The sequence below is a fragment of the Amblyomma americanum genome, chromosome 11 (assembly GCF_052857255.1).
Source record: "Amblyomma americanum isolate KBUSLIRL-KWMA chromosome 11, ASM5285725v1, whole genome shotgun sequence".
In the NCBI taxonomy this organism is placed as follows: domain Eukaryota; kingdom Metazoa; phylum Arthropoda; class Arachnida; order Ixodida; family Ixodidae; genus Amblyomma; species Amblyomma americanum.
In genome coordinates this window covers 13405812-13422565 of record NC_135507.1, presented here as the reverse complement: position 1 = coordinate 13422565, position 16754 = coordinate 13405812, and the positions used below count along the sequence as shown (strand labels likewise).

General features: G+C 48.9%; 1 protein-coding gene across 4 annotated transcripts in view; it reads right to left on the bottom strand.

Annotated features, from left to right (window-relative positions):
• LOC144111461 (dihydropyrimidinase-related protein 2-like) overlaps positions 1 to 16754 on the bottom strand; it is a 77306-nt gene that overhangs the window by 35385 nt on the left and 25167 nt on the right. The window contains exon 1 of one of the 4 annotated variants that reach the window (XM_077644777.1): positions 11581 to 12318. The exons of the other annotated variants lie outside the window; for them this stretch is intronic. Coding sequence (XP_077500903.1) covers positions 11581 to 11628 — 48 coding nt within the window. The 5' untranslated portion in view covers positions 11629 to 12318. Of the gene's footprint in view, positions 1 to 11580; positions 12319 to 16754 lie in introns of those variants that run through there. 4 annotated transcript variants of the gene reach the window in all.

Here is a 16754-nt window from a genome sequence, read left to right as displayed (position 1 = left end):
AACCACTGAGCCACCGCGGCAGGGTTCGCCTATAATTTCAGTCGCTTTTTTTCACAAGAGCTCCGTCGATGTGTTGAACCAACTAGCTCAGTCGTCCGCGCTAGCAGAAAAAAAAAATACGCGAGCGAGTCCTACATACAAGCACGTCCGCCCGTGTTTCAGAGCCGCGCATACGAGGGCCACCGACTTTACATCTAAATCGCCTTTGACATTTCCTTCGCGACGTGCGTTTTGGCAATTGCGAACACGCATAAGCACGCAGATACAGCGGCGTGCTCGTCTTTCAGGCGGATAAAGAACTTTAGAGGCTATCAGCATAAAGCAGCTAGCGCTTGCATCGCGACCATGCGCGACCTCGATGTATGCGCAGTTCAGCCAGCTGGTTCATCGAGTACAGAGCACGGAAAAGATAGCGCGTGCCACGCAAGGGACCGAGCAGAATAAGCATTTAAAAGACGTCCGAAAAAGGTCCAGGTCAGGTAAATTTACAGCTGACGCTTGGTTCTTAAGTCCTGCTCACTGCGTGCTCAACATGATGGCTGAAAGATAGCACGCCACGTACGGAAAACGGCTCTCGCGCTCAATGTATAAACCAGCTACGCGGTGCAGGTGCTAGGCTTGAGCTACTTATTTCAGCACCGATTCTGTATATAATCTGCCCCTGGCAAAGACAGTGCGCCCCGGGTAGTTCGTATACATATTCGGGCACAGGCAAGGAGCGACAGAAGACAAAAAAATAAAGACATAGCAACGACCTCGAAGCTGCGCACAGGCCCCCGAGCGCCCAGGGTCATGCACCTACGTCGCGTCCCACAGGTTATATTACGGATGACGCGCGTAAGTCGCCTGTATACCCGTTATTCGAAGACTCCCCCCGAGGGACCCCCACCCGTTTACGTGTATGCCCCGTGGCATGCCATACGCGTATGGACTGCGCGTATATAGTCACGCAGGTGGCCCCAATACCATGCGCCAGCTGCCACGTACATACTCCCGTGACGCCCGCAGGAACGCATTTCGGATGGCCGCGTGCCAACAGCCTCTTCCCAGCGGCTACACAGATGCGACGCTCCAAACGGCGTGATCTTACGAGGCTCTCCTTATAAACACTAACGAGGTCAACGAGCGGATGAGAACGAGCGAGAAATTGTGGACCGGCGAAACAATCGCGGGCACGCCACGATCTCGATAAAGCACTCCGATTATCCATTTTATTTTTATTTTTTAAGCCTATAATCGTCGTTGAATACACTTTCCAAACTGGAATCGTTCTTCGTGCTTGTAGACTGTCCGCAGAGACTTTAAACGCTATGCAATATCGTTGGTAGACTCGGCTATGCTTAGCGCGATGGCCGAGGAATACGAAGTAGCAAAGCATCGTGGCACACACCGCTCACCTCAAAAACACGTACTACGGCCCCGTACGTGACAACTTTATTGGGGCGCTATAATGCGGCGGAGCTATTATCGTTTCCGATTCACAGTCGTTATCGATATAAGAGCTCTAAACAGATGTTCCTTGTAAATGGGGAAGGTACGAGAACTCCAGAGGGTAAACAAGTGGGCGAGGGAGATGAGAGACGTGATCCGAGTTACGTTAAGTTACGTAACTGGGTCAATATTGAGTCCCGCAAATAGCCGCCACTTGTGCAAGCACGTACACCGACAACGCAAAACACACAAAGCGAGTGACACGGTGTTCCGCAAACTAGGCGCTTCCTTTCAAGTTCGCCAGCAGCAGTAAGCACCGGGATGTTGAATGATATCGCGCGACCGTCAAACGCGGGACATATCAGCGCCTCATAACGGCGATAAACGGGGAAATCAGTGAGAGTCCGCTTGAGTGCGCAAAATTCCCTCCAGTACTAGCGTCGTCCCCTACGCTGTTCCATTCACAAGGACACCAGGCTATCCGTTTTCAAAACACCACCAGTGTGAAGTACAACACGTGCTTGGCTAAGATGTGTCACGGCGACGTGAGATCCCTTCTTCTCTACCGCATCGTCTGTAAACGCAACAAAGTAGATTAAACGTGTTTTCGATCTACAACTTTTTCTTTTGTATTTTCGCACAGAAGCGGGTTAATGGGAGAAGGCTTTGCCCTGATGTGGACGTAGTCAGGCTGATGATGACGATGTCGACCGAGAAACACCAGTTGCGCGCCATTTATAGACATTTCAACTATCCACAAATAGGATTCAAAAGGCGTGCACTTTTTTTTTCTTTATTGCCTGGCTTTGACCCCTAACATTTACACAAAAAACACTCAACAAAAAACACACAAAACGCTATGTACATACGACACTGTCGTGGTCAGCCATCATGAGTCTGGCTTCGTCATACTAAAATTCACGAAGCATACAGAGCGGCTCTAGCCTCGAGAGCCACTCGGGAGGCTCCGCAGCTGCTTTCTGGATGGCCAGAAAGCAGTCCATTCTTTCCCGAAAATAAATTCGGGCAGGTCGTGCGTCTTTGTCACAATAATAGCCTGCCATTCTGGAGCGCCATATACTGTGGAGGCCCAAGAGCATTATGAGATCAAATGGTACCCCATCCTCATTGTCTGTGCTTAAATAACGAATTCCCTGCGCGTCAAGTGGTAGCTCTTTCTTTATTGTCCTTTGTAACACATCCCAAAAATAAACCCCTTCCCAGCAATGCAAAAAAACATGGTCTATTGTTTCGGGCTGTTTACAAATTAAGCAGTTCGATCCCCACGGTAAAAAGAAATCCTTTCCTTGCAAAAACTTTTTAACTGGGAGTGTCCCGGTGTGTAATTTAAAAAAGAAGGTCTTTACTCCTGGTGGCACCTGCATTTTCTTTACCCTTTTTAAAACATTAGCTCCAGGACCTCCACTGCACAAGGCCCTGTACATAGGCTCTGGGAAAACAATATCACAAAGATCATGGTACAACTTCTTTCTTTTAGTTTTATACAAATAATCGCTAGAAAAACGCGCTGAAAGAAACCTAACACTTGCTACAATCTCTTTGTAGTAACCAAAAATTCCACCCGAGAGCTCTTCTGTGGTAACAACAAACTCGGGTAGCAATCGCCGCAGCCTCACCTGGCACACGGTGCGCAAGAACGGGTCTGAGACGTCGCGAAAAAACAAAAAACGGTTCACCAGCTGCCTTAAAAAGAGGTGCCCTAGCCCCAACCCCCCGTCTTTTACCCGCCGGAACAGGTTCGTTCGGCTGCAACGTTCCCATTCGGAAGCCCATATAAAGACGGCAAAAATCCGGTGTAACTTCTGAATGTGCACCCGAGAGCAATGCAAAACCTGCATCACATACCAGAGCTTGCTAATGAAAAACAGGTTGCAGACTGTAGCTCTGGCGAAAATGGAGAGATTGGTGCCTTTCCATTTTCCAGCTCTGTCACGTGCTTCTTTCGTTTGCTGTTTCCAATACTCCTCGCTTTCGCGATAAGCATCGAGCGGAACGCCCAAATACTTGCCCGGTGTCGTCGTCCACGGTACGTTGGCAAAATGGTCCGGGTGGGATGGCCACCATCCATGCCAGAGTCCGAGGCATTTGGACCAATTAACCCCGCTACCGGTGACTTCGCTGAACTCGCGTACACACCCGACAGCTTCGCTTATGCTCTCCTGATCAACCGTGAATACAGCAACGTCGTCAGCATACGCCAGCACTTCGGACCGTTGCAAACATGCGCACTGTATTATCGAGCTACATATACAAAGGGACACTTAAACTCCCTTGGACGTCCTGGGGACGTTCGAGACGTTCTGCGGACGTCCAGCGGAGTTTCAGAGCCCATTGCACTTGTTCAGTGCTTTCTGCACGCGCGCACAGCAGTGTTATACACGCGCGTAAGCGCTTTTCGCCAAAGTTCATAAGCACCTGCAAAAGCGACTTCTTGCAAGCGCTATGAGAGAAGATGTTCCAACCTTTCACAACGCAAATGCTTTAGTGCAAAGCTGAAGGCTGTAGCCTATTTTGTAAAGGGAAAAGGGAAGTCCCCTGTTTGGGCTATGTATTGCCGTTTCCATAGAGCCGCCCGCAGCGCAATGGCCGGAGACCTTTGCAATACGCGCTTCCTTGCGTGTATAGCACCGTTTCTCACAGGACTGTCGTGAGTACGTGCATCAAGCCACGGTGAAGTTGTAGCCCGAGCGTTTTTTTTTTTACGTGTTCAGAACCTTTGCGTGCACACGACATTTGTACAGCCATGCAAGTGTATTTACGCATACAAATGCTCAGCACAGAGGTTAGCACAACAGTCCAGAGCTCTCGAACTCTTCGAAGCTCTGCGCAGGAGAGGAAGTGAAACTGTAAAGCAGGTGCCGAGTTCCAGAAGTAACGGTTGCGCTCCAGTACAGCCGAACAGGCACAAGCATTTTGCCCTAAGCTAAGCAGCCGAGTCAAAATTTCACTTCATTCATTCCGCAGCACACCGCCCGAGCGCTATATACAAAGCGTGCTCGCGTCTGTACTCATTTTTATCTGAACAGACATTTGCAAAAAAAAAAAAAATCTCTACAAGAGCCACCTCGTGTTTTCGTGACTGACGTCACACAGAGACGGCGGTCAAGCACGCGCCTAACATAGAGCAGGCGAGACCATGTTACGTAAAAGACAGATAACCTAGACAGGTGGCCGTTTCTGTCCGGTAAAGCCGCTACCCAACAGACCGCGCCAATACATCGTTTCGCGCGACGCGAGAACCCAATAAACACGGGTCCGACGAGAAATAAAGTAGCGGAAAACGCAATAAAGCGCGGACGGGCGGAGAGATAATAGCAGTTCTTTGAACTCCCGCGGAGAGTTTAAAGGGGGAAAAAAAGAGGGGGGGGGGGGGGGGGGGGGAGTAGAGAAAGAGAGGAGTTCGGAGGCTGCGTCCAAGCGTCCAGCGAATGCTTTGCTGTGACGCTGAAAGATAGCAATAAACGGCGCGGAAGCCTGTCTTTCTGCCATTCTTTTCTTCGTCTTCTTTCCCCCTTTCTCTTCATATCTTCCTTCTCTCCGTCGTTTTTTGCTTCCTTCACTTTCATCTTACCCCCTTTGTTCTTAGTTCATCTTTCTTCCTGCGTCTTTGTTTCATGTACGCGGCTAGTTGACAAAGCAAAGCACGGTGCGCGAAGGGTGAAGCGGCGGCTCTCTTCAACGCGGAAGGTGTCCGTCACGTGACACGCGCGCGGCCATTTAATTGCCCCGCCAGATTGCTGTGCGTGATAGCGCGGACCCGTATACGCACGCTCAGGGTGCTCTCTGAGCCGGGACACACACGGGGAAGGAGGGTCAACGTCCGAAACAAGCTCGTGCGCGGGCGCGGTCTTTTGTCGAGCATGTATGTATACGCACACGAAACTCGCCGTCATGGTCAGTGGCCGCCTCGCTCCAGCGCGGGCAACGCACGCACTATAATACTCATGTTCCCGTCCACTTTCGCTGCAAAACGAGTTCGACAAACTCGGCCCAGATGTCGCGCGCGCACAAACATCGTCCCGAGGCGAACAATATCGCGCGCTTGCATCACAGTGAATGTCGAGCAATACTCCCTCTGCACCAGTGGGGCGGGAACTTGAAGAGGATCGTGTAAAAGCTCGAAATTAAAACTGGGATAGCACGGCAAGTGATAGACACAAATTATAGGGGAACTTTACAAGGCCGTAAGAGAGCAGAATGGGTTAGAGGACAAAAGAAAAAAAATTGGACGAGACACTTAAGCTCCGCCTTAAGGTCATGACGCGATAGCGTAATGGGTTAATTCCCATATATGCGGAAGGTCATTCTCTTCTTTACATGCATATATCCATGGAGTCCCATAGCCATCATGGCGCATTGGTACAGCTGTTAAGCGATGAGCCACTTCCCTGCGATGGCAGGTGCTTCCGGCGGTGGGCGGGCCTTGTGCGCCCCAGGTTGCTCTTGCCAAGCAACCAGTCATTAACTGCCGCCTGCCACGGTGGGCAGTTTGCTCACTATCCTGTGGGCAGGTTGTGATGACGCCGCAAGGTCACGTGGCCTGGGCGGCCCATCTGTCTACTAGGTTGCTCTCTGGGTACCACCTGCCAGAGCCATGCCGGTGATTTTTCGCTCACAAAGTTGCTCACAAAGACACTTTATTTGATGCAAGCACCATATAAGGCCCAGTGAAGACGAGCACTTGCTACGCCAAGGCCCGCTGATGATCTGCTCAGCCCGAGTGAAGTCAAGCTCTCCAGGAAGAAGGGGTAGGGTAAGGGAAATACGGAGCGTTAATAGCAGTGTTACATGTGCAGAGAATGTGTTCTGTGTCCGCCCTGATCTCAGGACAGTTGGGACAATGAACTGTGCCACGCCATCCGAATGAATGCGTGTATCTTGTCCGACGACCGACTTACAACGGCGGTAGGGGGCGGTTTAGGCGACCGAGGTACCCTTAAGTGCGCCGGTTATTAGTGGAGATAGTGTGCGTGGGAGAACATCCGTTCTTAACACTTAAATGAAGCTGTGATAAATTTCCTCGTCTATGGAAAGCCACGTCCATCATTCTTCATGATCAAACAGATGCATCAGTTAGTGAACACAGAATTTCGCACCTTACACTACTTGCATTGCAATCGCTCATTAGTCTTTATATCGCAATGGAGCGCGCCTGCAAAATTCTCATTATTTTGTTCATGTTCGTTGTAAGCAAACTAGAGTAATATCAATAAACGAAGTCTCCACAGTGCATACGTTGTTTGAATTATCATCATCATAATCATCAGCCGGAATACGCCCACTGTACGACAAAGGCTCTACCATATCTCTCCAACCAACTTGGTCCTGTGCCAGCTGCGCTCACCCTATCACCGCAAGCTTCTTAATCTCATCCGCACCCTGACATTTCACCCGTATTGTATCGAGCTTTACTTTATCTTCGACAACAGCTTTTGAATCTCAGCATTCCAGGCAAACTGGAATAGATATCGAGCATTCCATCTAACAGAACACGAAACTATAATGAGCCGACCGGCCCAGCGCTCCACAGGTGCTCAGTTTCTAAGCCGCTCTTTCAACCCCCCCCCCCCCCCCCCCCCCGCACACGCAGAGATTAGAAGCTTCTGCCGAGCATTTGAGGCCCACTCGAGTGCATCTGTATAACCGCTCCACGCAAATGGGCACCGCAAAGCTTCCATAAAAGTTCACAGTCGAAGGAAATGCCGCGACAGATCCGGCACCCGACTAATGTTTCACGATGCTGTGACAGAGAGAATGTTTCGCCGCTCACGCATTAATCGCGCACGTGGCCTGTGGTGGCACGTCAAGAAACCATCGTCCTGCGCTTTTTCGTCCCCAGGTGTCGCCTATAGAGGTAAAGAGCATGCATGCGTACAAGCAGGAGGTACCAGGTTCGAATGCCGGCGCCGTCAGGAAGCCACCCAAAGATTTTCTGATGGCTATCAGAGTCTCCAGGCACACGGTTACTCTATTAAAAGAAAACACCAAACTCTTCAATCATTCTGGAAACAGCAGTCAGGTACTGATGAATTATAATTGGTTTTTGGGGAAAGGAAATGGCGCAGTATCTGGCTCATATATCATTGGACACCTGAACCGCGCCGTAAGGGAAGGAATAAAGGAGGGAATGAAAGAAGAAAGGGAGAAAGAGGTGCCGTAGTGGAGGGCTCCGGAATAATTTCGACCACCTGGGGATCATTAACATGCCCTGACATCGCACAGCGCAAGGGCGCCTTAGCGTTTTGCCTCCATAAAAATGCAGCCGCCGCGGTCGGGTTCGAACCCAGGAACTCCGGATCAGTAGCCGAGCGCCCTGATGAACGCCAAATACAGAAAAAAATGCATTCCTAGGTGTCCGGGCGCTTTACAGAGACCTCAAGCGGCAGAAAACAACTAAATATGTGCCCTCCACTGCGGCACCCACTGTGGCATACAGAGCATAGTTCCGGGATGTAGAGGTTGCTAATGATTGCCCCTATCGGAATCCCACCCGCCGAGGTCAGGATCTTAACCCGCGCGTTCTTGCCTAGAGCTGCCAATGCCAAAGCCACTTAGCCTACGCGATTCCATTGATCAACGATGTCAACATGGTGCCTGCGCGTGGAGTTATTGCGCTTTGTCCTATATCATATCTTATCTTCCACGGCCTGATACCAGCGCTATATAGGCAACAGCCCTAAACATTGGCGCGTCTCCAGCTGCAAATGTTTGATATAGCTGGGCAGGTCCACCCTGTGCGCCGGTCGGTGTTATGTGCATGCAGTAGTCTAAACGCCTCCACTGATCCGTTTATAAACCAGCCCGTATGTCGCAAACGGCATATCGTATTCAGAAGCAGTGCACAAAGATTATTGTTTAATTCTTGAAATCTGCCTTCACCTGATAGAAATCCGCATTTAAATAATATACCGGGCGTATAGCAAGAGGTTTCTGGGAAACACACTCAGCACACACAACTGTCACAACTCAGTACGACTGTCAGGCCTGTGTTCGCTCTATTCCTGAAGCCGATACTATGATTCTATGTGTAGTTCTGTGTACCTGCCGTGCCAGATGCACCGCTTTCTGCCACAGGGAAATCGCTAGTCTGCTGTTCAGTGTACTGCACTGTGTGTTACTCTTCGCGATATATTCCAGAGAAAATGTGCTAAATTGCAGATAATAAAATGCCATATAAAAGCCACACACAAAGCCACACATTTTTCTATCTACCATTGATTTTCCGACTGCTGTTATCACGAGGCCCTAAAAACCTCTTCCTAAGTGCTCGTGTAATCATTTTGGGCCAACTGAATAAAAGGTCACATAAAAATCCACACACAATGCCGCTCATTTTAACGCGACAGGGTTAAGGGGCTCGTGTCGCAGAAAAGCCGGTACCGTTGGCGTCGGCCGTGAGCGAAAAATCCCTCCTCCTCCTCCTCCTCGCAATGTACGCCACTGCCCCAACAGATGGCGCGCGACTGCAGCGCAAGGAAGGGACGCCTGTCACATATTTCGGAGGACAACCCGGACCGCGCCTCAAGGGAACGAAAATGAAATGAAAATTGGTTTTAAGTCAAGGAAGTGAGGCCTGTCTCACATATCTCTGTGGACACCCGAACCGCGCCGTAAGGAAAGGAAAATGAACTGAAAATTGATTTTAAGGAAAGGAAGTGACACGTTTGAGATATCTCTCGTTCGGGCGCAGCGGGGCCGTGCGGGCACGCAGGAATCACGCGGTGAGCGGCGAACAGCGCAGCGCACATCCAAAGCGCGTTCGCCACGAAGCTTGCGGCTTGCTGGCCGTTGGTCGGCGCGGAGGCTATGCCGGCGTTCGTGGCACCGGTTTGTCGAGAACGATGTGCCGACGAACTACGACTGCGACTTGAGTCCCGCGCGTTTCGGCAAGGCGCCTGGCAGCGCTTCTACGTGGTTTGCCGCTCCGCGCGTCCGTTTCACTGTACGTAGCAGAGCGATTTGTCTAACGGGCAAGGCGTCGCGCCGAACGGGTGATGGCGTTCTGTGGACTCCCGGGCAGTGCTGCAACACGCTGTCGCGTTTCACTATTAGAGGCGAAGCTTAAGCGTCCTCCAATTTTTTGGGAGGGGCACTACAATAGCCCTAAGAATGCAACCGACTAGCCAAACAGCGAGTGCTTTTAAGAAGCACACCGGATTCTCCAACACAACCGCCATCCAAACATACGACGCTCGGAGCCGCCTCTGTCCTCAACATTCTCAGCACTTTCTCCAAGATAAAAATGGCCCGCCCGCTCCTGTCCACAAAGACCGTGCAGACAAGCACAGATACCGTCGTCTCGAGGTCAGGAGAAAACCGCCTTGTGCTCGAGATTCGATAAGCGGACAGGGGGGTGCGCAAGGTTACGCCGTATACACAGAACACCTTGCCAAGCTGCTCGGTGTAAAGAAGCAAAGAGGGCTAACGGTCAAGGGTATAGCTGTCCATCATATATACCAGAAACACACTCGAGGACTGTAGAGGGGCTTTTGGGTTGGCCAGTATATGATAAAACACACGCCGTTGCACAATTTCCGCGCAACAATTGAGGGGGAAAGCCCCGAGTGACCGGGATTCTGCGTTCACTGCTATATTGCATGCTGCGCAGTAACATGTCCAAGGATCCTGGACAAAGGCATTTTTTCAAGGGGAAAAGTTTATCAACGCAATTTTTCTGTATATTGTAAAATTTCACTATAACATTCAATATATCCGCAGATCTCCAGTCGGCATACTTGCATTTTTTGTTCTTAACTTTTTCGCTAATGTCAAAAGCGTTCTCCATTGGTTTACTGTGGCAGTTTTAGGAGCTCAATGCGACAGATGGAAAAATAAAAAAAAAATATTTTGCTACACATCTGACTCATGCACCATTACCGTCGATATTTTCATAACAGCACGTTACAATTTTACAATATTCAATTTTTTTGTTCAAGAATGTTGTACAGGTAGCAGACATAAGGGAGAAAAGGATACGGTTTGTTTTGCGAAGCTCCCGGTGGAAATTCTGCCTCTTGGAAAAATCTTGTTCAAAGAAAAATAAACAGGAAAATTTGTTTTCGCTGGTTACTGTTGCTTTAGACGTGTCCACTGTTTTAGGATATTAAAAATAAAGTAAGACAAAACTCGGTCGGCCCTGTCAGAGGGGCTGCAGCGCATGAAAGGAGGCTGACAAACGCGGTTAACACTAAACGTCCTTCGCTGTGTATACCCTTCCGGCCTGGGTTTTTAAAGAGAACGAGCCGCAGCCAAGGCGAAACAGCTCGCTTTTGTTCCTGCCGCGCCGATTGTAAACGCGGTACACAACTCTCCCAGTCTTTGTTTTGTCTGCCTCTGTTTTGTTTGTTATTTTACAGAGACCGGAAACCTATACAAATGCGTTCGTATAAAAAAAGAACACGCTCCTTAACGCTAGTCTAATCAATGCGCTGAGAATGCATATCGTTAGCCAACCGTTCACGAAAGGTTTTCACGCCCCAATATCACTCTCTCGCAATCAGTTATAACACAAACAACGTCTGCAGAAAGGAATGCCGCCTCTTAGGAGACATTCACGACATCGTGGTTGCACAGCTTTTTGTTTTTTTGCCTGCATACAAAAATTTCTCGGGGAGGGACAGGATTGCACTGTACGCCTTAACGACGCGCGCATAATTTCCAAACGGGGCCCCGCATAGCATAACCGGCTTTAAACATCGTTCCGCCCTCGCGTATACGTTTTATACACCGTCGTCGTTATCGAGCGGGGTGCATTTACGATGGCGTGACCGAGGTCAGCTGTGTGCATGCAATCAGGCATCGCACGCAAACCGGGCTGGCTCAATATGTTGGGGGTCGACCCGGGTTTGTACAGGGCGGCGCCCACCCATGGGCTCACCACAACACGTGCGCGTGGGACGCTGTGTCCATTCCCGCGTTCGGCCGCCTTAAAAAGAGCGTGCGTGGTGCTACACAAGCCGCTTCGAGGGCTAAAACAGCCTGAAACGAAACCCCATCCCACGCATTTCTCCGAACGCCTCGCGGACGGAGTGGATGTGTGAGGGGGCGGTGTGCGGAGCGGTTCGGCTATTGATCCGAAACGTCACGCTTTAGTAAGTAGCGCGCGCGCTGAAAGCTTAACGTTCATACCTTCAGGTGTATGGGAATCTTCTTCCCGGGTGTCTTGCCGTGCTCCATCGCTGGTCTCAGGTGGCTTCAATCCCTTTTCGATAGCAGCTGATTTATAAAAATAAGGTCGACTTCGTAGATCTCCTTTCCGTTCGTTATTTGTTGCTTACAAGAGCGCTCCGTTATTTTTTTTTCCCGTTTCTTGAAGAACGTCGAGCCGCGTTGCACAGACGCCGCAAGAGAACTGCACACAACACGCAGTCACTGCAGAAGGAGGAAGGTCACAGACACGAAAAACACAATGAGCTCGCTGGCAAGATGAGCGGCTGCTTCTTCAACAGCAGGTGTCCCTCTCGCGGGCCGGCTTGGCTGGAGCGCGACGCGGACGGCTTCGAGTCCTCACTCGCGCTAGCGTCGCGCCGACCCCGGCACCTCTTCTCCCAGCGACCGCGACAGCGCGGTGATCAATTTCCAGAGCACTTCCTCTGGAAGGCGTGAGATGGAGCCGCGGAACCTCTGCTCAAGAGTTTGAGTATTCCTTTTTTTTTCTTTCGCTCTTGGGCCTCCTGATTTTTTTCCAACGCGCGCGCACAACGCACCGCAGCAGACGCGCTGATGAGAAAAGACGCTCACCGTGGGATCGGGAGCAAGGGAACGAGCGCTAAAAAGCCTCCGCAACTTCCCCGACGAACGCGCGCTCACGCTCTCGCGACGCAGAGTGCGTTTGTTTGTGCCGGCGTTGCTTCGTGCGCACGCGCTTCCTGTCGTCAAGCTTCTCCGCGAAGCGCAGCCGCACAGCGCAGGGCCGCCGACGATGGCGACGCATCGCGGTGGCGATTGGAACCAGTAGTTCGCCAGCTCTCTGGTGTAGAGGCTAGGGCACTTCCGTCGTCTGCTGCTGCTGCTGTTACTCGGGGCCGTTCGATTGCAGTCTGTTTACGGCGCTGTGGGCTTGCGTGTTGTTAGTCGACTGAAATCCATGGGATTTAGGCTTTTTGGGTGCCGCTCGGACAAAATGGGTGACAGAAGACTCTGATTAAGTAGGCCATTGCATAGTATTGTGGGTAGGAAAGGAACACAGTCATGTCCGGCTTTACGCCACATTTTTAACTTGCTCCCTCTTGAACTCATTTTCAGACCGAAATCAAGTAACAAATAATAGACGGCATCATCATCCTAATTCCCCAACCCCTATATTTCATAAAGAGGCTCTTTATAAGCGGGGAGTCGTGGTCTAAATAGTATATCCTCGTCTGAGAAAACCGACTGCAACTTACCGGGCCGAGACAACACACGACAGTAGAAGCGTTGACTTTCAGGTAAAACGAATAAAAGAGTTCAGACGCTTTGAAGTTCTCTTTCTTTTACATGCAATAAAGGAGTGCAATTAGATAACCGTACCATTGCTGCATGAGGTGTTATTAGAATCTTGTTTAGAATAATCGCTTCTCTGTATCCTTGTGCTCCCTGCTGAGCTTACACACAACGCCCGAAATATATTGTAACCGCGAACTCCGTAGGTGAACATACACCTTTTTTTACTGCTCATGTTCACCTACATAAAGTGGCGTGTCATATGTTTCAATTTAAACATTCCGACAAAGGGCACACCAAAAAACCAGTTTCCCGCCGACATTAGTCTACACATTAGAAGAACGAGTAGGCGTGAGGCGATCGTTCCAGTCTGCATGGTAGCATACCAGCGCAGCGCGTCAGACATGTTTCCTATCAAGGTTCTCCACGACGTCATTGCAGGCGTTGAGTGTTTAGGTGGCACCTAATAAGATGCATGACCCTCTTCCTCGTCTGATGTCGAGGCTAGCCGTTCTCTGTCGTCTGCTAGACGGTATGGACAATCAATCGTCTGCTCATCGGTAATGGCTCTGTGTCGTGGCTCGTAAAGAGCGCACCACCCTAAAGCAGTTGCTGTACGCCTGAGCACAACGCGAGGGGAAGGAAATGGCGATGTCGCGGCAACCTTCAGCTACAGACTCTGTAATTATTTTAGTCTTTCGATCTCGCATTTATTTTTAAAGTTATTTTTTCTTTGCAAAGAGATCGCACCTTGAGTATAGCGCTACGATGAACACCTGCTTTCAAGATGCGAGATAATATCGTTTGGCAACGTCGAATTCGCATCGTGCGCCACGCTTATTGAAACGCTGCCAAAAATCGACAGCTGTAAAGCGCCGTACAATTACTTTGCTGCCGCATATGTCATTCTACAGCCAACGGCTTACTTTCGGTAAAAAGAAAAAAAAAGAAATGGTCGAGGTGCCAGACCCTTTCTTTAAAGTGCTCATAACTCAAAAATATTTTGCACAGCCCATATATAGTAGCAGTTATACAGTTTGAAGAAATAATGTAACCGAAAGACATAACTTTTGTTGGCTCAGCTTAGGCGTCTGTTTTAGTTTCAACTGCATGAAATTAAGCTGCTACCGATTCGTGTAGCACAAAGCGTAGCTAGCTCCTGGCTTCCCAGGTCGGACACTCGACGTTGTCACTGAGGCCAATCCTATTGCCGAAACATTGATATCTAGATGCTGCATCAATCGTGAGTCGTTCATCTCTCGAGATCTTGCAAATGGTCATTTTCTTACACTTCGCTTGCTGTCGGCTTCAACAATACCAGTAGGAAAACCTCAGTGCGAAATCCAAGAACCGCCTGCGGAAAGTTATCAGGGAATAGCAGATCTGGGCGCCGTCTATATGTTCTCGGCCGTTGGCTTGTAGGGTGCCTTGAATTGTTATTATACCTAGCCTTTCTTTCTGTTCTTCTGTCATTCTTATTTTGCAAATGTTTAAAGATTCACTGACAGGAGGTCCCATTGCAACCTTGAACTCTGGTACCTCCTCCTGCATCCCTACCTATAATCTTCTTGAGCAGTTCTCCAGCTTGCTGTCGTACATGTAGAGGCAGTTTAAATATCCGCCAAAACTTAGACTAATCAGCGTGCCGAGCTGCGAAGCTTTACAAATGTCATGATTACAGAACTTGCAGCGGTAGGCATTTCAAATGGAAGTCCATTAAGCCTTAAGATTCCCACATTCGTCCTAGCACTTTTACAGCGCTTCTGTTGTGTCCATAGCATTAGGTTATCTTTAACCTACAATCATAACTCAGCTCTTTTTCACTTTAATCAACATCACCATTTTTTTAAATTCTCCTACGCTTTCCTTGATTTTAATGACTGGTATATCTTCTTTCATAGCTGTAGAAGGCGCCATGCATGCTGGCAGCGCATTAAGGACGAGGCACAAGAACAAGTAATACGACGGGTGAGGCGCTGAACTATCAACTTTTGTAGAAGGTGATCTCTCCAAACTGAACGCTTCCAGTCATTTCATTCCCAATAGGCACTGAAACTCTCATGGACGTCATGTGGACGTTCAGGACGTCCATGGGACGTCCAAGAAAATTTCAGTGTCTATATGGTTGTTTCTGGCTACCGCGTAGATAACATAACAAGTCTGTTGTTTCTTAACAGCGTAGTCCCCGTTTTGTCCTTGCTTCCCCTTTTACGCGTATCTCACACACACAAAAACGATTCGCCGTTCTGCATGAGTATATCGTGATGCCTTGGCGGTGTCCTACTGCGTCGTTCAATCACTCAAGTCGCAATTACGCGTCGCTACCTCAGACGGCGCGTTTTGCTAGCATGAGGAGCCGATCGGTTTCGAAAGAAAAGGCGCTTGCCATTCACCAGAAAAGGAGAAAAGCCTTTCAGACAGCTAGGCAAGTTTAGATAAAGTGATGAACGTTGACTTTAAGCAGTGTTACATAATCAGCTAGCAATGACTACCAAAGGTGTCTGGGTTTTTTTTGGTTATACAGCAACTTACGTACCATGACGTTCGACCGTAAATCATTTAACCACGCAGCCCAGGGTTGGCGCGGGCTTGTAGTTTCGACCGTGACAGCTTGGCACTCTTTCAAGGATGCTGATATATTACGAGACGTTGAGAGTATAAGCTCGATTTCTTTTCACGACAGCACCGAGAATGAGGGATTTTCTTCGGTGTTTTATTTTTAGCAGCGATGCGCAGAGCACTGGAGGATGTGCGTTGAGCAAGAACATTTGTTCCCCGCAACGCTGAGATTCCACGATGTCAGATAATTTTCCGTTATATTCAACTTGCTAAAAACAATGGGTACACTTAATTACATTACTTGTGGGAAACGCGGTTCCATTAATTAAAATCGACAAATTTTATGACAGATCACAATGCCGCGTTTTTCTTCGAGATAAGGCTTCTGTTTGCAGCGATGCAGGCGGAGAAAGGGGGTGGGGAAGGTGGCACGTCACGTGGCCTGATGACGTCCTAACTATCTCGAGCAATCAGTGAATTTTATAACACACCACAAGGCAGAGTTTGTTCCGTGATGAAGTTTCTAACGCTATCGCGTTAAAAACAGAATTTGGGAACAAAAGCGGAAGTGTCACAGAAGAAAATGAAATCAATAATATTTAACTCTCTTAATTTACGGACATCAATTTTTCCTGTACTTTAAATTTAACCTTGTGATTAGAGCATTTTTGTTTAGGTAACACCAAAATCTTAGACAATGGACTATTTCCTGAACACGGAAGCATACTGTGCGGCGGTCAGGAATGTGGGTGGAGCTTCACTGTAGAAAGGGACTCTCGCCGAGGACAACCCGATCCAATTGGTATTTTTAGTAAAAATCGGTTCGATGATTGTTTGAGACTGTAGATGTTTGTTCACTAACAACAGACATTTATCGCTGAGAAAATTGCGCGTAAAAAATTTTCCACCACCCAATTCAGACTCCTTAGTACACATAACGGACTCCGTGATCGCTGTTTTGAAACAAATTACAGTGCAGCCTAGCCTAGGATACAGATACACAACATAACAGCAGTCAGAACTCAAGGACAAAAACCTGCTGGGTACTGAGTCATGCTGGAATTAAAGGCAACGAGACAGCAGACTTGTGCGCTGCTCAAGCCGGTGGCAAACAGATAAAAAATGTAAATGTTTAAGGATTGTATGAACTTAGTACACCATAAATTATTTAAAAAATGACAGTTGGCTTGCAGCAACGAAGTAAACAACAAAGTACACCTGGAAAAGCCAGTTTTAGGTGAATAAAAGTCATGTTTGCACCAGGAGCGTTTCAATGAAGTTATTTTATGCCGCCTCCGTATAGGTCACACACACCTCACACA